Here is a 24,222-nt window from a genome sequence, read left to right as displayed (position 1 = left end):
GACAGGCCTAAATGCTCTCACATATGGAGAAACAAGGGTCCAGCTATGGGAGAAGCAAGGGGAGGTCTGAGACATGGACAGGAGGAGGACGCAGCCACACACCAAGGAACACTGCCAGGGACCTGGGAAGCTGGGAGAGGCAGGAGGCCCCACCCCCAGTGTCTTTCCAGGGAGCACAGCCCTGTGACACCCTGACTGCTGGCTTCCGGGCTTCGGGGGGATGACAGTCCGTTGCTTTATGTCCCCATCAGTGATCCTTTGTTTCGGCAGTCCCAAGACGAGTGCAGGTTTCTGTCAGTGGAATCATCAGATGATGCTCTTGTGTTTCACTTCTTTCTCTCAGCACAATATTCTGCTAATTTTTAAGATTTATTTATTTATTTGGCTGCGTTAAGTCTTCGTTACGGCATGTAGGATATAGGTTCCATCATGCAGGATTATTCATTGCCGCACTCAGACTCTCTAGTTGTGGCGTGCAGGCTCAGCAGTTGTGGACCTAGCTGCTTAGTTGCTACTAAGTTGTGGACTTAGTAGCCCAGACTTAGTTGCTTCTCAGCATGAGAGCTTGTTAGCTCTCCCACCAGGGATCAAACCTGTGTCCCCTTCATTGCAAGGCATATTCTTAACCACTGGGCCCTCAAGAAAGTCCCTTTTTTAACAAATCACTTCAGTTCAGTCGCTCAGTCGTATCCGACTCTTTGCAACCCCATGGACTGCAGCATGCCAGGCCTCCCTGTCCGTCACCAACTCCTAGAGTTTATTCAAACTCATGTCCATCGAGTCAGTGATGCCATCCATCTCATCCTCTGTCGTCCCCTTCTCCTCCCGCCTTCAGTCTTTCCCAGCATCAGGGTCTTTTCCAAGAAGTCAGTTCTTCACATCAGGTGGCCAAAGTATTGGAGCTTCAGCTTCAGCTTCAGCTTCAGCATCAGTCCTTCCAATGTATATTCAGGACTGATTTCCTTTAGGACTGACTGGTTTGATATTCTTGCAGTCCAAGGGACTCTCAAGAGCCTTCTCCAGCACCACAGTTCAAAAGCATCAATTCTTTGGCAATCAGCTTTCTTTATAGTCCAACTCTCACATCCATACATGACCACTGGAAAAACCATAGCCTTAACTAGATGGACCTTTGGTGGTAAAGTAATATCTCTGCTTTTTAATATGCTGTCTAGGTTGGTCATAACTTTCCTTCCAAGGAGTAAGCGTCTTTTAATTTCATGGCTATAGTCACATCTGCAGTGATTTTGGAGCCTCCCAAAATAAAGTCTCTCACTGTTTCATTGTTTCCCTATCTATTTGCCATGAAGTGATGGGACCAGATGCCATGATCTTCTTTTTCTGAATGTTGAGTTTTTTAAAAAATAGTTAAAAAAAATTTTTTTTTGGCTGTACCAGGCCTTAATCACAGCATGTGGGATCTAGTTTCCTGACCAGGGATTGAACCCGGGCACCCTGCATTGGGAGCAGGGAGTCTTAGCCCTGGACCACCAGGAAGGTCCCCAATATTCTGCTGATTTTAATAAAATATTTCAGACATACAAAAAGGTGGAAAGAATACCCACCCTGCTGAAGACAGCAACCCTCACGGAGGGAGCTGGAGCCTGCCTGTGTCCTCTCATGGCACACGCGTGTGTCCCTAGACGGCATGCACAGGGTCACATGTGTCGTGGTACGGCCGTCCTTCCCCGCTCAGCTCTGCACTTCCCAGATCGGCTGTGTGGACAGGTGCTGCACGGGCTCATCCGCATCCCTGTTGTTTTCCATCAGGCGGCTTTGGACTTTTGTCTCCAGTACTTTGTTGTGAGCCTTGGTGCTGCCATGAACTTTAAAAAAAACGACTGTATTTGTTTTTGGCTGTGCTGGGTCTTCGCTGCCGTTAGGGCTCCTCTCTGGTTGTGGTGTGCCGGCCTCTCGCTGTGCTGGCCCCTCCTGCTGCAGAGCACGGCCTCTAGGCCTCTAGGTCGTGGGCTTCAGCAGTGGCGGCTCCTGGGCTCTAGGGCTCAGGCTCAGTAGTCGCAACATGGGGGCTGAGTTGCTCCATGGCACGTGGGATCTTCCCGGATCAGGATCAAGTTCATGTCTCCTGCGTTGGCAGGCGGATTCTTTACCACCTGAGCCTCCAGGGAAGCCCAGACATGAACATTTCTGAACACAGAGGCTGATCCTTACAGATCACCATTGTGAACTGGCCACTTTTCTTGGAATTTCATCTGTATTCATTCAGTTTAGGTCTCATGACAACCTCTGTGCTTCTACGAGACAGAAAGAAACTCACCCCTCTGTTGTGTGAGCCACTGATACTCTGGGTGTGGGCTGCTCACAGGGGTATTTAGGTAGGAGGAGGGGGCAGCTCTGGAGGAAGGGGGCCAAGGCTGGGGTGTGGGCAGCAGCTTCCTTCTGGAGGCTGGGGGGAGGGTCTGTCCCAGGCTGTCCTAGCTTCTGGAGGTCTACTGGCAATTCTTGAGGTTTCTTGGGGTGTAGAAGCATCACTTTGACCTCTGCCTCCATCTTCACAGTGTCCTCTCTCTGTATGTGTCTCTTTCCATGTCACCACATTTTATAAGGATCCAGGTCATTGTGTTAGGGCTAATCTAATGACCTCATCTTAATTAACTGCATCTAGAACAGCCTTTGGAGAAGGCAGTGGCACCCCACTCCAGTACTCTTGCCTGGAAAATCCCATGGACAGAGGAGCCTGGTAGGCTGCAGTCCATGGAGTTGCTAAGGGTCGGACACGACTGAGCGACTTCACTTTCACTTTTCACTTTCATGCACTGGAGAAGGAAATGGCAACCCACTCAAGTGTTCTTGCCTGGAGAATCCCAGGGACGGGGGAGCCTGGTGGGCTGCCGTCTATGGGGTCACACAGAGTTGGACACGACTGAAGCAACTTAGCAGCAGCAGCAGAACAACCTTATTCCAGATAAGGTTACATTCCGAGGTGCTGGGTTAGGACTTCAGTGTGGATTTGGAGGGGACTCAGTCAGCCTCTGACACAGCTTCCCGGTGTTGGGACGGCTCCACCCTGACGAGCACTGGGTCCTACAGAAAGCAGAGTCAGGACCCAGTTCAGGCTGGGTTGGAATTCTGACTGCAGGGTCCTTGGGCAGGTTGCCCTGATTTCCAGTCTACAAGAAGGAGATGAGATCAACACTACAGGTATGGAATCAAGTCAAACGCGATCAGGCCCACCCACTGTCTGGTAAGTCTCAGCATGGTATTAGCACCACCCCTCTCTCTTGACCCTCTTCCCTGTCTCCCCCTCCTCTGGGTTCTGCCTCATGGGACACGGCTCTGTGCTCACATGCACTTATTTCTCAGGACTTGCACACTCTTGAGACTTACATTAACCCATTGGTGTGCAATGGGGCTGAATCCAGACTCTTCTGGGAGCAGTTCCAAAAGCTAGTTATTTGAGAACAGATTTTTAAAACTCAGTTGAGAGCCTGATCCTCCCTGTATCTATTCCTGAGACTATCTATTTCCCTCTTCCACCCATTATTGAGAAATGGGACCCCAGGAACCCAGAAGGTCTCCAACCAATCAGCATGGATAAAGTTCTTTAGAAAGCATGCTTTGACATGATTACTAAGAGCAATCGTTTGTGTGAAGCTGTCACCTCCGACCACTGTTCCTCCGAATGAAGGGACTCCTCAGGGGTGAAGAGCTGGCTGATGAGAGAGCTCTGTGGCTGACTGCTAGCACTGGGGAAATAGTTAAGTTTCTTTCTGCAGGACTTCTCAGAGCCTTTAGTATGCTAATGAGCATCGAGACTCTGTGAAAGTGAAAAAGTTAGTTGCTCATTTATGTCCAATTCTATCCCATGGACAGAGGAGCCTGGCAGGCTACAGTCCATGGGATTCTCCAGGCAAGAATACTGGAGTGGGTTGCATTCCCTTCTCCAGGGGATCTTCCCGACCCAGGGATCAAACCCAGGTCTCCCACATTGTAGGCAGATTCTTTACTGTCTGAGCCACAAGGAAGCTGGTTCAAGACTCTGTGTATCAGCTATAATTCAGTTCTCCTGCAAGTGATAGAAACCCCAGATGACAATGGCTCCATTCAAGTTAGAGGAGTTTATTTCTCTCTCACTGAATCACAGTGCAGAGGCCAGAAGTTCCATCATCAGCTGAAACCTAACACCTGTCTAACTTGCCACTCTTGCCTTCTCAACACAGGCTTCTACCTCGTGACCCCAGAGGGCTGCTGATGCACCAGCCATTATGTGTAGGTTCCAGTGAGCAGGGAGAAGGGGATAAAGAAGGGTGCCCTCTTCCCTTTGTCACACTTCCACTTGGGGCCTATTGGTTGATCCATCTGCCAACACAACAGTGCAACTTTGGGGGAATTTGAAAAAGGCAATTCCTCTACCAGACACAGAAGGACACACAGCTTGACAAGGTCACAGTGCCTTTGTGCAAACTGGAAAAATGGTGAATTAGCCCATCACTATCCTTTCTAGAGGCAGACCTGGGACACAGCCTGTGCTGGAGACCTTCTAGGGTAAGCAGAGGGTATGTTCTCTAGGCCCACCATCTCTGCTCCAAACTCTCACACTGGGCACAGCTGGCATTAGTCAGCACGAGAGGCTGCCCTGCCCCCTGACCTGAATATGGGAACACGACCAATCTTAGCTGCAAGGGAGGCTGGGAAGTGCAATCTTTATTCAGTGGCCACAAGCTCAGCTTAAAATAGGGGTGTTGTTCCAAAGAAGTCCTAAGGAAGAAAAAAGTAGGGTGCTGGTTTGAGTCTCTGCCACACCCTCACCCAAGGAACCCTTTAAAATGAAACCCCAAATGACAGACAGCTGGCTCAGGACACTGGGGTCCCAAAGGGCAAGCTGGTGGAGTACCTTGGGTCTAAATCCATGGTTGTTCCAAACAGCTGATGGACCTTCCCTGCTGGGGCGGTGGACATGGGTTATGCTTGCCGGTACCCAGCAGGAAGGGGTCTTCCTGGGCTGTGGTTGCCTCATCTCATGACTCACATCCTGGGGGGAATCCAAGTCCACCTCCCAACCTCTAGACCAGAGCCGCAGTCACTCCCCCATCAACCCAGGCAGCTAGGATGCAGGCCCCAAGACACTTGGAGGAAGAGACCAGGACCAGGGCCTGGGCCACCAGGAGGGAGGGGGATGTGGAGCTTCTCCATAGGGTCTGGCTGGCATGCAGAGGGCAGTGCCACCCCACCCACTGGTGGCAGCAGCATGACTGCCTCCCCATCCCTGGTGTGACCAGCTGTCGGTGGGGGGCCAGTCTGAGCCTGCCTCCAGCTTCCTGTCTGTCCCCCCAGGTGGTCCCCCTTCTGAACAAGGCCCGGGCTGTGTGGGTCACAGCAGGATCCCTGAGGTGGCACGTCCCCTCCACCACCACTACCAGGGATGGCTGGGTTTCCATCCTGCCCACATTCTGCGTCACAGCTGAGTGCAGGGTGAGTTCCAGGAGAATGCACACTTCCTGGAGCCAAGCCAGTCGGAGAAGGAAGCAGCTGTCCTCCATGTCAGTCTGGGAGGGGCTGGGAGGACTCCTGCCCCTATTAACACAGAAATATCATCTTCAGCAGAAATACCTTCGCAAATATTCATCAGAAGGACTGATGCTGAAGCTGAAGTGCCAATACTTGGGCCACCTGATGCAAAGAGCCAACCCATTGGAAGAGACCCTGATGGGAAAGATTGAAGGCAGGAAGAAAAGGGGATGACAGAGGATGAGATGGTTGGATGCCATCATCAATTCAGTGGACATGAGTTTGAGCAAACTCTGGGAGATAGTGATGGACAGGGAAGCCTGGTGTGCTGCTGTCCATGGGGTCGCAAGGAGTCGGACACGACTGAGCAAATGAACAACTGTCTACATACTTCATTCATTAGAATACTGGTGTGGCACACTCCTCCACATGGATGCAGAGGCATGCAGGCTAACATGGTTTATCCTCTAAATTGGTCAGTATCAAGAGAGAAGAAGCGGTGAGGGGTGCTGGGCATCCTTGCCCCCTTCCCAAGAAGTGGGCCTCTGCCAGCTCCAGACTGGGAGGAACCAAACTCAGACAATCCTGGGAAGGTGGCCTGACAGCAAGGGCTTTAAAATGTTCCCTCCCTCCCTCCCTCACCAGGTAGCACTGAGCTCCTACCAGGGATCAGGTACTGGGGCTTCCTTGCTCGGGGGAGGAGTCATACAAGAAATAAAACACCTGGAGGGGGCTAGAGACCAACAGAGGACAGATAAAAAGTACAGTGTGTACCCACGGATGAGAATTCAGACTTGAACATCCTGACACGCAGATGAACCTACAGGACGTGACGCCGAGGGAAGTAAACTGGTCATAGAAGGATAAATACCGAATGGTCCCACTCACAGAGGCCCCTGGAGGAGTCAGCTTCCCAGAGACAGGAAGTGAGAATGGTGGGGGCCAGGGGCAGAGTCGGGGTGATGGGAAATGAAATAAACTGTGCACTCATGGTAAATATTATGATACGTGTACTTTACCACAATTTCACAAAGAAAGGAAAATCAAGGAAAGGGTTGAAGAGCCCCAGGGGGCAGAATGGCCACATACCCCAACAGACGGGCGGGACTGCCCAGTAGGCAGCAAGGGAAGAGCCCAGCAGGCCAAAGGCACAGCTGGTGCAAGGGCCCTGGGGTGGGAGAAGCTCTCCGAGTCAGGGGAGGGGCCAGGGGACCAGGTTCGGAGCTGAGTCCGAGGGTGGTCCCTCCGTGGAGGCGCCCAGCACAGTGTCTCCTGCAGGAGCATGCTTGCCCTGCTCTGCGTAGCACACCCAGCCTCCATCACCATGCTGCCCAGATGGCCGGGGTGGAAGTCCCCTGCCCATCTGCCGCCTCCGTCAGATCACCAGCATCTCAGGCAGGGCAGGGCCTCCTGCGGCCTCAGCAAAGGCAGTATTTGGCCGGGTGCGCTCTTAACAGGCGGGGGGTGAGTTACCTCGTCAGGAGGGAGAGGGGGCGGGAGGCAGAGCCACCTTGTGGCACGTCCCTTGTGGCACGTCCCTCGTGGCCTAGTTAGGCTCAAGATGGCACTGCAGGGTCAAAGGTAAGCTTCACACCCTGGATGAGGCAGGTGTCTGCTGGAGGAGTGAGGTCCCTGGCAAGACAGGTCATGGGCACCCCAGCCCTTTCGGTGCTTTTCTGGGGCCCAACACTAACATGGGGGAAGGCTAGTGGCTGGATCCAGAACCAGCATTAAAATTAATGTGACTCACTCTTCTCCTGGGTCCATGGTGCCTGACATGGTGGAGGAGAGGAGGCCCCGTAAGGGCACAGCATGGTGGAGCACAGGGGCAGAGGCCACTCAGGTGGGTACCCCCGGCAGCATCAGGCAATGGGGATGTCCATCTGCTCACACTTCCCCCGTGCAGCAGCCACCCTGACTCAGGGCGCAGCTCCCAGCGTCTGCGGTGTCACCCGCCCATGTGTGTTGGGAGGCGGATGCTGTGCCTGGAACCACTGCAGGTGGCCTGGGCTTCCTTACACATGGTGGCTGGGACCCAAGGGCGCGTGTCCTGAGAGGTAGATTTCCACGAGGACGAAGGCCACGTTTGTTCTGACCTCGGACCCCAGCGACACAACCATTGCCTCCTGTCCTGACATCAAGACGGCACCGGACCTCACCCGGTTCCCAGAGAGGGTGACCTGCTTGGAGGACGAAGTTCTAGAAGAGCATCAGGACCTGGAAATACCATTGTGTCCACTGGGAAACTCACCCGCTGAGACCCCACAGCTGCAAAGAGTAACATCCCAGTGCAAAGAGCCAGGATCTAACGGCTTTAAGTCACTCGACAGTAAGGGGGAGATCATTGGACAGCCCCTTCAACACTGAATAAAAATGATTTCTAGCACAGTTTTTCCCCTTCTCAATTCTCACATTTAATTCCTGGCCTCTGGTGCGAAGAGCTCGCTGTGCGTGCCACCCACCACCCTCAATTTGGACAAGGCCCCACCTCATCTGAGACTGGCTCGTCCTCAGGACCTACTCACTCCTAATGCCCTCCCTCCTGGGCATCCTTCTTGGGGTGTGTGCCTTTGGAAAGGCACAATCCTTGAAAAATAGTGTTTTCTACATTCCTCATTTACCTAAATGGGATGGTGAAATGGGTCTGGTTCTACTTCCTTTTTCTCCACTCAAACTGATCTTAAAATCTTGTTTTCAGTACATGTTTTGAGGCTCACTTCCATTTTGGATGTAGAAGCCATGAGAACACTACTCACAGCCTATCAACAAGGAAAAGTGGAGGATCTACAAGATCTTTAACTATTCTTGAACTCAGAGAGCTGAGGCTGTGAGGCAACCAGGTGACTGAATTCTGAAGAGGGACAAGCCCCTCCAAGTCAGGTGGGGGTGGGGCACAGACTCAGGAGGGGGCAGATACAAAGGAGGTAGCCTGGCCTTTGAGGACCACCCCCTGCATCATCTCACAGGCGTGCAGGATGGGACTGGAGAGACCCCTCAACCCCCAGGGTGAGCCGGCATGAAACCCCACCCACCACCCCGACCCTTCCCTCCTTTGAAGCAAAAACCTTAATTTAATGGGGGAGGAAACTGGCCCCCCACCCCAGGCAACCTGGGTGAAGACTGCTGCTTCTGGGTAGGAGTGTGTAACCTTTCGGCCCCAGGCCCCCACCCCGATACACGACAGGGGCTGCGGCAGACACAGGAGAGACCAGACCGCTGGCCAGGCTGACCCTGGAGGCCCAGGACACAGGACTTGCTCAAGATCAGAACATCTTCCTCCACCCAGGGTCGGGGGACGAGAGCAGAGACACGGCCCACCCCAGGGTGGGGACAGGTGCACAGGGCCGACTGAAAGCTGGAAGCGGGGCACGAACACGGAGGGAGACCTTCTGGCAGGAGGAATCGGAAGGCCATGAAAGCCATGCTGAAACTAAACCCCACACCCAGCTCGTCAGCTCAGCAGACGGACTCAGCCCCACACTGCGGGCCAACTGGAGGGTGCGTCCACTTTCGGGGCCCAGGACTCTTGGCTTTGGTCTCTGTTGTTCTATAGAAAGCATCCGGCATTTGGTCAGGAGTCAGGAGATACAGCGAAGAGAAAACCATCCATCCTCAGAACCAGACCTGAGAGTATCTGCCTGCCACCCATTCTCCATCAACTGCACGGCTGCTCCACTCGGCAGGGACCCCAGAGTGCTTCTGTGACTCTCGCGGCCACAGATAGCACCCAGGTGTATCGCTGTAGGTCCCATGTGACCCTGTAGGAGCCTTCTGGTGAAGCCTGTAGGACCACAGAGTCCAGCTTCATCTCCTTGGGGACCGCTAGGTTCCATGACAACCGCCCCAGCAATGCTCCCACCAGCAGCAACCAGCAGTAGGGCCACCCACTAACAGCAGGGCCAGATAAACTGCCATCTCACGGGTCTCCAAGCATGTGTTTCTGATGAGGCCAAGGCCCAGAACATCTTCATGCACTTGTTGGCCGCGTGGCTTTTCTTTTCAGGGAGCTATTAAGATCCTCTGCCATTTTCTCCTGATTTCCAACAATTCTCCCTTAACCCTAAATGTGAATTCCTTGCCAGCTTTAGCATTAAAAAAGAGAGAGAGGGAGAAGGCTTCCTCCCAGATGGTCGCCTGTTCATAGTCCAGGCTCTCCTTCTCCTGATGTGGCTGCATCTCCCAGGGCCTCCACCGATGACTCACACGTGTCTCATAGGTCTTCTTCACCCTGAGCAGCTATGATCAGGAGAAGGCAATGGCACCCCACTCCAGTACTCTTGCCTGGAAAATCCCATGGGAGGAGCCTGGTGGGCTGCAGTCCATGGGGTCGCTAAGAGCCAGACATGACTGAGTGGCTTCACTTTCACTTTTCACTTTCATGCATTGGAGAAGGAAATGGCAACCCACTCCAGTGTTCTTGCCTGGAGAATCCCAGGGACGGGGGAGCCTGGTGGGCTGCTGTCTGTGGGGTTGCATAGAGTTGGACACGACTGAAGTGACTTAGCAGCAGCAGCTATGATCAGCTCCCATGTTACCTTCTGCTGGCTTCACACCCCTACTCCAGGACCCCTGCATCTGGCTTGGCCCTGGCCCTGATACCGTGAGGCTGCTCTGATCAAAGCCGCCCTGGTTCCCATCCAGTATCCTCCACACTCAGCTCCTCCTCTAAACTCTCCCCTCTGGCTTCACTTTCTGCAACATTTCCTCCAGCTCTATGGCTGTCCTCCTGCCAACAGAACTCTCTGGCTAGAAAACTCAGGTCCACACTCACAGAGCATACGCTACTGAGGGCTTCACCTCTTATCTCTGACACGGACTGATCGTGGTGTTAATATCGGAAGGAAACTGAGTTAACGTGAAGCAAAATATGTTTAAAATATACCCGATTTTTTTCTACCAACCATTTTCTAAAAATGTATAAGCAACTAAAGCCACTAATTTCATTAAAATGTTCCTTTTCAGAGATACTGCAATCAAAGAATTCCTGCTTTATCCCTGTATATTAAACCCATCATTGGCTTTTACAGATTGCATTTTTTTAAAAGTGTCTCTTTTCTCCTCCATTTATTTAATTTTTTGGCTTCACCTGGTGTGGCTTGTGCGATTTCGGTTCCCTGACGGGGGACAGAATCTGGACCCTGGGCAGTGAAAGCACTGAATCCTAATCACCGGACCCCCAGGGATTCCCCCCAGGGCCCAGTTCTGGGTTGGTTCAACAGTGATATAAAAAGTGGGAGCACTTGTATGAGACAATGCCTCAATATCATTTGTATGTAAATTATTCACCAAATCATTTAGTTAAGAAACACTAACTAGTTATTTTTAGACCAATTAGAGATGAGACATACCGGGGCCCTGCTTTGCTGAGGCCGGCCCTGGGCCTGGGGGTCAGTGTGATGAGCAGAGTCGTCACTGGAAACTGGCCGTAGGTTGAGACGCCTGTCCCCTAAGCCGGCATTCATTGTCATTAAGCGATAGCTCTACTGTTTAACGAATTTTAGGTTAAAAATGGTACGGAGATCTTAGGTCTTAGTGAAAATAAGAGGGTCTGTCTGTAAAATGGCAAAAATAATTTGTGCAAAGAATTTCTTCTTAGAGGGTATAGAGCACAGCTCGTGGGCTAAACATAATGTACATTATTTAGGACATCTGCATAATACAACAGAATGCAAAACACTGAATATTTGGCCCAAGTACAGTTATTTTCAGGATTTGCCAGGTCACTGCTTTTTAAAAATGTTGTTTATTTTTGGCCATGCTGGGTCTTTGTTGCTGTGCTCGGGCTTTCTCTATTAACAGCTGTGGTGTGCAGGTTTCTCATTATAGTGGGTCCTGTCGCAGCATGGGCCCTGGGCACACGGGCTTAGCTGCTCCTCTCTACGCGCAATCTTCCTGAACCAGGGATCCATCCCAGGTCCCCTGCATTGGCAGGCGGATCCTTAACCACTGGACCACTGGGGCAACCCCCAGATTGTTATTTACTCATTTCTCTTTTCAGAGAATATTATTAGTCAAGTATTACTTTGAGCTACACTAAATCTTATAAACCAACTTCTTGATATGAAGGAAGCACTTAGGGGCTGAAGGCTGGGCCAAGGTCTCACTGGGTAAAATTTCACACCCACCCTCTCACCTCTGACCTGAAGGAGTTTGAGACAGAACAGAGGGACTGTCTTCTGTCAAATCCATGAGAAGCATGTCTTAAAACAACACACTTCACCACGGTCATTCCTCACTCCAGCCAAGTCCACAATTTTACATGCACTTAAAAAAAATACTTTAGCCTGCAGACTTAAGCCTCTACATACAAACATTAGCCTCTACGTATAAACAGTTTGGCAGTTAAAACTCTCTGACAGTGGTTTAATGGACTCTTTAGCGCAACCGGGAATTTACTGGCAGGAAATTTCACATTATGAACTACAAAAGGTAATACCTTACTGATGAATTGTTTTCTTCTCATTACTATCAGAATAATTAGATTTAGGGTGAACTACAATAAAAAACAAACTGAAGCTTTCCATTTTTTTTTTTTCATGGAAAACCAGTGACTACCTCAAGAAACTTAGAAAACATTTTTGAAGATGCAAATGGGCCTAAGTGCTCCAGAGTGGAGCAATCCTGATTTTTTAGAATCTGTGGGGGTCACAACAAACCCCAAGTGTCACCAGCAAACATGTCAACATCTGAATGTTGTCCTTAAAATGGAAAAGCATCTGTGGTGACATGAGTTTTAGAAAATAAAACGTCCATGAAGCATGTTTCTGTTTTTAATTTTTTTGCTTTGATAAATCAGTTGCTTCACAAAAATCCCTTTCAAAGACAACAATCCAAGAAAACATTGTTACAGCATTCACATTTAAAGATTGTCAGTTCACAGACCAGACAGAACTCAATTAGGGGAGGGTGGCGGGTTTTTTTTTCTGTCCCTAACTACCAGAGGCGGGCCGTTCTCACTTTCCCGGGATGTCTGAGCTTGTCTGAAAGAAAAGGTACTCCCCCACTTTCTCATCCCGGTCAGAGTCAGGTCAGGTCGTGGCCAGGTTATGTGGAGAAGACTCTGGGACTCGGGCCACGGCGGCTCCAGCATCAGGGCCCTGTGGTCTTTGAGCGAGCTGGGGCTGTGGCCCACCGTACGTTGCACGCTGGACAAACACTTACACTGTTTTATTTCTGGAATCAGAACACAAAAGCTGCATTACTGCGGCAGCTGGAGTGTGGCTGGACATGGCCCAGCCATCTGCTACCCGCTCAAGAGCTGAACAGCAGGTAACTCGACACGTTCAACCTGGGTTGCAAGACACAGTCAAAACCATCCTTCAGGGAAAAGAATTTAACAAGAGCAAATTCCTTTAAGATGAGAGCTCAGCAGGGTTGTGCTCTCACAGATGCTCTTAAAACCCCAGGGGCTGGAAAATGGGTCTTTATTAGGTGCCAGCTAACTACCAATGCCCCAGACAGTGCCTTATGAACCAAAACAGTCTGGCTGTTGGGTTAAGATTCCATTAGTTACTCATGGGAAGAGCTTGAAATGCCCCCTCTCGAATGATCTTTATCCTAGTCCTCTGAATGTAGCGACCAGGATGCAGACTGCAGCTGCAGGGAGCAGGGACTGCGACCCCAGGCACTGACTGCCGGACCCCAACATGGCCCTGATGTGGCCCCATGTCCACGCTGCTGCAGCCTGTGCAGCCCGAGCCCAGCACCCCGGCTCCAGGGAACAGGATTTCTGCTTGGGGAAACTGACCAGGAGTGACCACCAACCTGAACCTGAGGTCAGAGGGACAGAGGGAGGCGAGGGAGGGAGGAGGTGGCTGGCCAGCTTCCACAGGGTCTTGTCTTAAATCCTAACTTTGTTGGACTTAAAACAATCTTTCAAACTGGTATAGTTTAAAAGATGTGACTTAAAATATATAAAATTGTTTAAAAGGAACACAATAGCTGCTTAAAAATGTTATTCTCTCCCCCAAAAGAGAGTCAAGTTTTTCTTTTAAATCTCCTGAAATATTTTAAAAGAAATTCCTCTGTATTTCTTGCTTCCTTCTAAGTTATCCAGGAAGTACTCTCCTATGACTAATTTTAATTATTAATAATTTGGGAAGAAAAAGTCAGTTCCAGAAAAAAAATCTGTACTTGCTCAGAACACTCGTGGGTAGCCTTGGTCCACAACCAATTACTGTCGCTGCCTTTCAGGAACTGACGACCATTAGACTGTCCTTCAGGGCTTCCGGTGTCCCACCGATGGTGACGCAGAGACATCTTCTGTGAAACCAGGTCCTGTTTCCTCTCTGAGAAAAAGCCTCACTTGAAAGTAAACTGGCAGATGCAAATCCAAACCCAGGGAAACAAACCCAGTCTGCTCTGTGGTCCATCTGGTCACCAGGAGCCGAAGTCCCACCATTATCCAGATGTGATGTGATCAAGTCAGAGGATGAACCACCGACCGAGTGATGACGAGCCGCCGGCACCCCACCCCCAGGCCCTGCCGGTTCCTGTCCATCCTGCAGTGGACACGCACTAATCGTGTAACAAAGCCGAGGGTCTGCTCTTTGCCTGCTCTGAGCCAACAGGATGGACACTTGATAGAAGTTTATGACATACGTTCTATGCATAACATACGCTGACCGAAAGCTCCTAAGACAACACCCAGCTAACACGGCACATCCCCACTCAACCATGGTCAGACTTAAATCAGACGGAAACAGTCAGCAAAAGCTTTTAACTGACCACTGGCTACCACTTCTTAACTTAGCTAAGCCCTACTTAGCAAATACCTTGAGACGTACATTTAGATAAAGTGTAAATTGCAATCTGAGCAACATATTGACTAAAATTTGAAGATATCAAAATTTCATTAAATAGATGTTTCTTTTATAGTAGAAAATGTGAATTAATACCCTGGGAGAGCAGAGAACCAGAATACTAGCTAACTGGGGGCAGGTTCATCAAATTTGGCCAATTCAGAACATTCCAAATTGAGACAGTCAATAAGTGTGTACTGTTTCTCCTCTAGAATTTACCCTTGACATAGTCATAATCCAATTCATACGGAATTTATAAAAATAGCTTTTTATCCAATAATTCCAGCAAGGTAAAAATAGGAGTTTCTTTTCATATATAGCAAATGACACAGGCTCACGGAACATGAGAACGGAACCACATCTGAGTCGCCACACATCCACCACAGGTCACACGCGGTTTATTGTGCTGTCACCCGCCTCGCACGGGCGGTCTCCAGGTGCAGGGGCTTCTTCCTAATCCCAGGGCTGACAGGTGAGCCAGCCCCCTGAGACCTGCCTTAACCACAGGACGAAATTAAACTGTGTAATTGTTCAGAAAATGGCAGCGCTAGGCCTTCATCTAATTAGGGCTCATGGGGTGGGGGAAGGCGTTTGTCATTCATCACATTTTTAGCGTTAAACCTTTAAAGAATCCCCTTAAAAACTCACGCACACACGCACACACACACACGTGCACACACACACACGTGCACACACACACGCACACACACCTTGAAAGAAGTTGCTGCACCGGCAAAGACGCCCTGGAAGCTTACTATGAAATACAAAAGTGCACTCTTCTATGCCTACATATAAAACATATTAGAAATAAAACTGTGTAAAATGTTTGCTGTGCAAACTATAAAAAGGGGTGCCGGCGGCCAGGCCCTACTGCAGGGAGTCGCTGTTCTCCAGGACCAGCCCGCCCAGGTGGCCGGGCGCCAGCGCCGCCCCGCCGTCCCCCGTGCTGTCCACGGAGTCGTCCTCGCTCTGCTCGGCCATCATCACCTGCTGCACCGCCAGCGTGGCCCCGTCCGATGACAGGGACTGCAGGCTGTCCACGTTCATGCTCACGGGTGCGGTGATGGTCACGACGGCCCCTGTGGCACAAAGCGGCGTCACCATGCCATCGGGGTTCAGCCCGCTGGGCTGCGCATCCTGTCTTCCCCTGGCTGTGTTTCTGGGACCATCCACAGGGATTTAAGGAATGTCTCTACTAGGATCGTCCCAGACCCTGCAAAGCTAAGCTCTCTGTTTAGAGAGGGTCTGAGGGTCAGGATGGTAAAGGGGACAGATGCCTGGGGTGGAAAGCAAGCGTTACACAGAGGACAAGGGACCCAGGACACAGGGGAGAGGCCTCAGAGGACAGGCAGGGGTGGAGGGACTGAGGTCAGAGGACGGCAGGCCAGTCTGCGAGGGAAAGTGGACACCCGAGACACATGCTCCTGTGCTCCAGCCCAACATCGGGGAGTGGGAACCACCAGGTACCCTCGAGTGGGACGCGGACTAGAAATGCTGGGCCGTGAAGGCTCTGTGCCAGGAAACCACACAGCTGGATGAAGCCTGAGGGGACACAGGGTGAAATACCAGGCAGTGGGCGCATGACACACACACACACCCTGCACTGAAGCAGGAGGGGCAGAGAGAGACAGGAGCGGCCTTGGGCGTCTGGCCGTGCACTCCCCTCTCCTGGGCACACCTGTACTGCTGACGGGCGCCTGGACCAGCACTGTCCCCACGATCAGACGCAGTAAGACTGCTGCCTGCCCCTGGTTTACCGCCTCACCCGCACCCGCAAGACAGGGTCGCCCAGCCCGGTGCCCACCTTCAGACACAGTCAGCTCACTGGCGGCTGGCTGTGCTGCTCCCGAGGCAATGGAGTCAGGCCAAAACCTCTGGACGGGTCTGTTCTGAGCAGTTTTTTTCTTTGTTTTTGGAGTTTCTGAGCAACTAGAATCCAACATCGGCTGTAGGATTCGTCTTCTTGCGTTGATGAACCTGCGTGAAGGAAATACTCATGTCAAAATGGCCTTTCCAAGGCCCTGTGGCCTCAATGACAGGCCAGATGCTTCACAAACCACATGAATGTGACCACGTATTCCCTGCTGTAAGAAGTGCTTAAGAGTAACGCCAAGCATCTCATCTAAACTTCCAGAGAGTAGGGCTGTTTTTAGAGTAATTCACTTGAATAAAGACAGACTGTCCCACAGCGTCTTTTCTCCACTCTGATTTATCCACGTCTGTGAATTGGGTATTCACGATGACACAGAGGATGCTGTTCAAACTGTGGATGTGACATGCCCTTCTCTAAGGAAGTGGCAGGGTAGAGCAGCAGAACCAGGCACCCTGCAGCCTCCGACCCGAGGCCCGCAGGCGGTGCGTCTCTGAGCGCCCACCCGGTTAGGCCCTGAGTGTGGACAGATGTCCGGCTCTGAGGCTGCCTAATTGTGAAATACTAAGATTCAAAAAATCTCCAATTGCCCAAGGACATATTCTAATAATAGATATGAACAGGCTGACACTACAGAGCTTTGTTCAGAGACTGTCGCTGGTCCCTGCGGCTGAGTGTGAGCCGGACTGAAGGGTCACAACAGCCCCTCGGCACGCCACAGACCCCAGCATGACCTGGGAGGGAAGCCCGCTGCCATCTCTACGTCTGTCTGTCCTCCGTCAAAGCTTCTACAAGGCACAGGCGTGAGCTAATGATGGGTGTGTCCAAATTCACTCCAAAATACAATTTTTGCAAATATAAAAGGAAAGTCATAAAAGGTAAAAAATAGCCACTAGAAGACTTTAGAAATTTTAGAATTTATAAAAGACATGTATTAAATTGTTATTAATTTTAAAATGAAAAGCTGAGGTCAAACCTTCTAGAAAAGACAATTCTGTGAATAGCACAGAGGAGCAAGTTAGGAACAGCAGGGGCCCACAGGTGAAGAGGCTGACAAGCCGCCAACCATCAGCACATCCAGAGACATCGCTCTGTCCTCTGTCCGTGACCCATCTGTCAGTCACTGAACCAAAACACAGTTTCTGAATGGGATGCCATGAAGACAGTGGAGACTATGACAGAGAAAGACTCAAAACTCACAGCAACGAAACACTCAACGCCTTTCAACTCTTGTTAACGCTCTGTTTAAAAGATCCAACAGGAAATAATCCAGCACCATGGCTTATAGTTGCCACTTAAGTCAAAAATAATAGCTCAAAGGCAAGATAGGAGAAACACTTCATGCAGTGCCAAAGCATACCTCCCGCATGTATAACTGCACAAAATGGAAAATTTTTATTGTTTACACTGGAATCTACCTGATCTTCAAATTTAAATTTTAACAGTTAAAATGAAAATACAGCAATGTTTACAAGTGGTAGAAACTGTGTCTTCTTTTACACATGCCAATGCTATTAAGCTGAAATCATTTCCTACGTCTGAATGATGAGTAAAATAGTAAAAAAAGAGGCCAACGACTAAAAGCGGGATGCAAGTGCACGCTCAGAGGCCACCACCACTTTGTGACATCAGCGCCTCTAATTTAAGGGGAACACGTGGTCAGGGTCCAAGTGTCCACAGTGACACGTGACGCCAGAGCCACGACAGGTGCTCCCTGTATAAAGCACACGTTTCCTTCTCAGGACCCCTTAGGCCTGCTGGGGCAGGGCCACTGTGGCCGGCCAGCTCGGGGGCTGCCTCCCCACATCACCGTTGAACAAAGGATACAGGGTCTCAAAAGGGCGGGGTGGGGGCCACCAGTGATCAGGTGAACTCACCTCGGCTGTCCACAGCCCAGGGAAACTCGTCCACAAAACATCACGGTTTAAGGGGGGTGGGGGGAGGCCCTGGAGAAACGCGTTTCTGATTGAGCAAATACATCATAGTGAAAAGTCCTTGGGCATCGGTCACAAAACTTAGGTGAGTGTGTGCGATTTATGCTTAAGTGTCCTGCCGCCAATCCCAGACTCTGATAACAGAGGAATGCTCGTGTAATTCACCCAGACTGTACTATCACTGGTGTGCGGCTGACAGCAGAGTCTCAGAAAGTGGGCGCGTCTTACCAGTTGTTAACTTGGAGTAGTGTCAAGTTTGTCTGAGCAGCAATCTGTTTTTTTTCATCTTCTGTTGGGTATGGATGCTGAAAATAAAAAGGAGTGTCACCGTGAACTTTAGTGTTTAAAAAGGAATTCAAGCCCACCCGGGTGAAACAGAAGCACACAAATAATCGTTAGTAAAAACTGGTATGAACAGTGCTTTTAGCTAAAACTTTAGTCTTATATTTGTTTCCAGAAATGCCTAAAACATAATGAAGCCTTTCTCCCAGCTGCCCAAGAACACAGGTGTTGCAGCAGCTGGTGGAAGCCCAGGCAGAGGTGTTGTCCAGACGGGAGTCTGGCTCAAAGGCCACAGGGAAGGTAAGAGATGCAGGTAAGAGCACTGGAAGTGGAGGGACTCCGGGGGCTCTGCCAGGCGCTGTTCTAAGCACCCGATAAGAGCACTGGAAGTGGAGGGACTCTGGGGGCTCTGCCAGGCGCTGTTCTAAGCACCCGATAAGAGCACTGGAAGTGGAGGGACTCCGGGGGCTCTGCCAGGCGCTGTTCTAAGCACCCGATACAGCCCACGGTTCTTCTATCAGCTTCACAGCTGTCATTTCAGAACCATAAACTGAATCCATTTAAAGCAGATAAATGGCTGTGTTTTGACCCACAACACAACAAATAATGTGATCACCTGTGTACATCCTACATAGGAATCCACTGATTCTGCACACTCACAGACGAGGAACCCAAGCAGGGCAGGGCACACCCTCCCCATCCAGGGCTGGTGGAACAGGAGGCAGCAGGAAGAGGCCCGGACAGACTGCCCCAGGCCATCACGTCCAGGTGACACATTCTGTCACGGGAACTGTGAGCATGAAGTGGACCGGGATGCACTGCGGTCACCTCTGCTAGGCTAACGAGTGCTCTCGGCAGAGAGCTCAGCTCGGGGCTGGGGAAGGGGTGTCTGCTATTTCCTCTTTATTTCATGGATGACTGAGATATGTCGCTTAGAAAAAACAGAATTAAACCAGAAGTAAATACAGACACACCTAGGAAATACTGCAGGTTCAGTTCCACACTACCTCATTAAATCGAACATTGCAATAAAGTGGGCCACAAATTGTTCTGCTTCCAAAAATGTATATAAGTTGTGTTTACACTATACTGTAGTCCAGTAAGTGTGTAATAAGCATTTTTGTCCAAAAAAAAGTACACACCTTAATTAGAAGAAACTTTATTGATAAAAATCACTAACCATCATCTGATTCGTCAGCGAGTCATGATCTTTTCACAACTGCTAAGTCACTTCAGTCATGTCCGACTCTGTGTGACCCCATAGACATCAGCCCACCAGGCTCTCCAGCCCCTGGGATTCTCCAGGCAAGAACACTGGAGTGGGTTGCCATTTCCTTCTCCAGTGCATGAAAGTGAAAAAGTGAAAGTGAAGTCGCTCAGTCGTGTCCGACTCTTAGCGATCCCATGGACTGCAGCCTACCAGGCTCCTCCATCCATGGGATTTTCCAGGCAAGAGTACTGGAGTGGGGTGCCATTACCTTTTCACAACAGTCACATTAAAAATGACTGAGCACAGACCATCACAACAAATAAAATAATGATGAAAGAGTTTGAAGTAAATATTGCGAGAATTACCAAAACATGATCCAGAGACACAGAGTGACCACATGCTGTCAGGAACAGCACCAACAGATCTGATTCACGCTGAGCTGCCACAAACCTTCAATTCTCAGAAATCATGACATCTGAGAAGTGTGATATGCTTGTATCAAAATTCACAGAAGCACCAAAGGAAGGTAATTTCTATCTACAGGAATAACATGTCCAGAGGTGACTATCGTCTGCATGGGGGACCAGAGAGACACCTACTGTAAAACCTACATGCGCTCAAGTCCCTCATTTTGCACCGACCAGGACCTCAGAGAGTGGACAGTGCCAACAAAGAAGGAGGTGGGAGTGTGTTTCAGTTCTTAAGTGAGCATCCTGTGTTGGAAAAGTCACTGTGTATCCTGGGGACAACGGAACAGCAGCAGATTCATCTCAGCAGCACTCCATGCCTCACACTGAGTGACAGTAACTCACTTTCATTCCACAGGAGCACACATGGAGCCAACTGAGAGCTTCTGGGAACAGAAATATTGTTCTTGTCCTCTAAAAAGCTCATAAAATAAAAACGTGACAGGAAGCAAGTACACAAACCAGGAAAAAAAAAAAGTAACAACTTCTGCCTAGAGTGTGAGGAAAAACCACAAAGGGAGGATAATATTTACAGGAAACGAGGGAAATAAGACATAGAAAATGTTTACACGGGAAAAAAATTGGCATTTTAAAATGAACCTATGAGCAAGGTCTATTTTAGAAATGATTAATACATTAAAGGAAACAATAGGAAAAAACCCAATTCCATTATGTGTGTAATAGTCCAATCACTACATTACAGACATACTCACTAGCTCTAATAATCACAGTGTATTAGAAACATGTACGATCTGCTTTCTCACCAGGTACCTAAGCTTCTGGTGCTTTGGGCCCTCATTCACCGTGTTAACTAGCTGCACAACCTTCCATCAAATCCACGGGTCCTGATTCACATACCACCTCATTCCCCATTATTATAATGAACATCACTGTGACCCTCTAGCCATGAAATCTCCATTTCCTTCTGACTCTTTCTAAGACCAACTTCCCCATGAGGCTGTACTGCAGCAAACAGCAGTGTTCTCCTTCCACACGTGTGCGTGAGCTGTGCCCTCCCACTGGGGCCCAGCGCGCAGAGCCTGACCCAGGCAGAGGAAAGAGGCTTAGCAGGGAGCAGGGCCAAGCCCCAGGGGGACACAAGGCGACATCTGGGCGCTGGCCTTGGGGCTCCTGGTCGAGGGAGGACAAAGAAGATGCCAAGGAACAACCTTGGCCTTAGCCCAGGCGGCGGGCACCTCTGGGGGGTGAGGGGGACTATAGAGACCTGAGGGCACCAAGGTGCACTGGGCAGAGGCAAGGAGGCGGGGGCAGTAAGGATGCGGCTGCAGGGGGTAATGACTGTCGTGATGCCGAGGGGCAGGTCTGGGCCCACCGGCTCAGCTCAGGAGCAGCCCTGGGCAGGACCGTGGAAGGAAAACCTTGTGGACGGAAATGCCTGGTGGAGAGGGGCTTCCTGCCAGCCTTCCTGGCCTCCCGCCCCTCTGGATGCCAGAGGCAGCCTCCGCATCTGCCCACAAGCCCCCCTGCCCCACTCCTCCACCTGGACAGGCTGTAACTCAGTGAGTGAGCACTTTCCTACCCCAACCCCCTTCCACCTCCCCCGACCCCCTAAAGGTCAGCCTGTCCTTCCCGACCCAGCAGCTAGACCACTGTCATCCCTGAAAACTACTCGGGGTTACCCCCTCTCCTGAGTCAGGGGCGTGAGGACTGCAGCTTGGGTGGGTCATGAGCGAGTCTTCCTGTGAAATCAACAGACCAAGCTCCGCTTCACAGTCAATAGCCCATCTGCCAATCACTCTGCCCACAAGCTCAACTCCTCACCTCCCTTTCAAATCCAACATACATAAAGTGTTGAAAGTGTTAGTTGCTCAGTCGTGTCTGACTCTTTGTGACCCCCATGGACTGTAATTCTGCCCATGGAATTCTCCAGGCAGGAATACTGGAGTGGGTTGCCATTTTCTTCTCCAGCGGATCTTCCTAACCCAGGGATCAAACCTGGGTTTCCCACATTGCAGGCATTCTTTACAGTCTGAGCCACCAGGGAAGCCCATAACATACATAAAACATAACTATTTTGCAAGGTTTTGCCTAAGAGCACCATTTCTCTGCCTGCTTCTCTAATCAGTCTCACCTCCCCCAGGTATGTTCCCCAGGCAGTTCTCTCAGGCTCAGGCACTGTTAATGTCGGCTGAACTCAGGGATTCCCTCTCACTAGTGGTATCCCTGGTTGATTTCCATTTCCTGAAGCCTTTCCTCCAATTCTGGGTAGCTCCCCTTCTGTCTCATGGTCTATGCACTATGGGCAGTCAATAAAACACCGACTCTTAAAACCTGGCCTACCAGCCCACATAAGTCAATGTTTCCTGGACAATAAGCAGAAAGAAAGCATCTGAAGCCGTGCTCACGGGGCAGTCGCGTCTGTTCTCACCCCGATGTGCTGAAAGAGCCAGGACCGCATCACATTGGTGGCGTGCTTCGGCAGGACCCCCCTCTTGTTCTTAGATGAGCCGTCATCTTGATGCAAGATGCTGAGATCTTGGTTTAACTGTAACTGAAGCTTTTAAACAATTGAAAATAACGTTAGACAGCACAGAACGTGATGGCAAATCCAACTGGCTTATGACTATAGGTGGTGAGAACAGCCAAGGCTCTTCTGGGTAAACAACTTATTTATAGTACAGGCACAAACACTTGGGCTCCATATGGGTTAATTTTCTGAGGATTTGGTCCCCACATTGTAACTATTTATGCTCGTGTCTCAGCTATAGCGAGTGAGGCAGGTGGGACGGGCACTGAGAAGTCAACCGAGTCATCCGCTCTGAAGAGTCTCCCCCTCTGCAGACAGGTTAGCCTCTTCTTGTGCATACCTGTCCTCATCTCTCTGCCTCTAGCAACAGCCCATTTCCTAGCCTAAAAGCAACCAATGAGAAAGGACAGGGAAGCCAGAAGTGCCACTAACTAGAGGAGCCAGGCCAGGAGAACAGAAAGGAAGTGTGGACAGAGGGGCTGGAGGGCCCGGCAACCTCGGCCCAGACGGCTCCACAGCCATCTGAGACACGGCCTCCCTTACCCTGAGCTGAGTACGAGATGCCTGTTCATTCCATCTCGGAAGGAAGAGGATGCATGTGTAACACCCCTCAGATGGGGGTCCTGCCACATAAACACAGGGGGAGAGCTTGGGTCCCCGCGCCCGCGCCGGGTGGGACCTCACTCCCAGCTGCTGCAGAGACATGGGGCCATGGTGTTCACCATCCAGACCAGGGCCAAAACCATGGCCCATGTGGCGGCCTCCACACTGGCGCAGCAGGGCCTTGCCGCTGGGATCTGTGCTTTAACTTGGAACTTATGGATGAGGCAACCTTTATATGTAAAAAATATGCAGTAGCTTCTGCAGGTCAGTTTCAGTTCATATAGTCATTAACATAGTGTATAGGATTTGGAAGTTCATTTTGGAGAGTGAAATATATTTTCACTATATTACTTGTACTTCCTCCGGATTTATATTATTTTGGGTAAATGAAAGCCAACATTTAAACAGAAATTATGACTTAAAGGAGACATTACAACCATTAACTGTATCTAAAATTTCTGAAAACTCAAGATTACTACCGTGAGCATAACTATCTTCTGGGATGCATGTGTGCTTTTACTGAAGGACTGGGTAGTATGAAGCATTGCCTGTACACTCACGTGCGTGCGCACACGGAAAATGGACTTTTAAAACTAGTTCCACTGGGGCTGGAATGGAGCCTGAGATGTGTCTGCCTCATTTACGGCCTTCTTCATGAAATCTGACACGGGCTCCAGTTCGGTGTCGCTTTTCTTGTGCAGGGTAAAAGCATATGTGGCTTCATGAACAGGGAAAGTGACAGCTGGCTATGTCTCGACTTCACGGGCACCACCAAGAGGGTCTGGGGAGGCAACTAGGCTGAGGGCCTGCGAGGGGACCAGCACGCCCAGCCCGCTGCCCTCCAGCACTGCCTGGGCCTGCACGTGGCAGGGGGATTTATAAGCCTAGGAACCTGGGTGAAAACTTAAGCAGGAGTGAGACCCCGACCACCCGCATCAGTCTCAGTGGATGACCAATCGGCCCCAGCCCTTCAGGGACTTGGGGCATCTCCCCAAAGAAACAGAACAGAGGCTGCAGCCTGGGCACAGATGGAGGGCAGGAGTTGGGGGGGGCAAGGCTAGAAAGAGGGTGAGGAAGGTTTGCACGGAAGTGCAAGAC

General features: G+C 50.5%; 1 protein-coding gene across 3 annotated transcripts in view; it reads right to left on the bottom strand.

Moving 5' to 3' along the window:
- Positions 1-12,226: 12,226 nt before the first annotated feature.
- PKNOX1 (PBX/knotted 1 homeobox 1) overlaps positions 12,227-24,222 on the bottom strand; it is a 46,848-nt gene continuing 34,852 nt past the window's right edge. For all 3 annotated transcript variants that reach the window (XM_025292338.2, XM_025292342.2, XM_044947456.1), the window contains 4 exons: positions 22,423-22,551; positions 18,303-18,379; positions 16,075-16,247; positions 12,227-15,349 (listed from right to left, as the gene is read on the bottom strand). In XM_025292338.2, coding sequence (XP_025148123.1) covers positions 15,138-15,349; positions 16,075-16,247; positions 18,303-18,379; positions 22,423-22,551 — 591 coding nt within the window. In that variant the 3' untranslated portion in view covers positions 12,227-15,137. The remainder of the gene's footprint in view (positions 15,350-16,074; positions 16,248-18,302; positions 18,380-22,422; positions 22,552-24,222) is intronic.

The sequence above is a fragment of the Bubalus bubalis genome, chromosome 1 (genome assembly GCF_019923935.1).
Source record: "Bubalus bubalis isolate 160015118507 breed Murrah chromosome 1, NDDB_SH_1, whole genome shotgun sequence".
Lineage (NCBI taxonomy): Eukaryota > Metazoa > Chordata > Mammalia > Artiodactyla > Bovidae > Bubalus > Bubalus bubalis.
The sequence above is the reverse complement of the archived record's forward strand: the minus strand, read 5'-3'. Positions and strand labels throughout refer to the sequence as shown.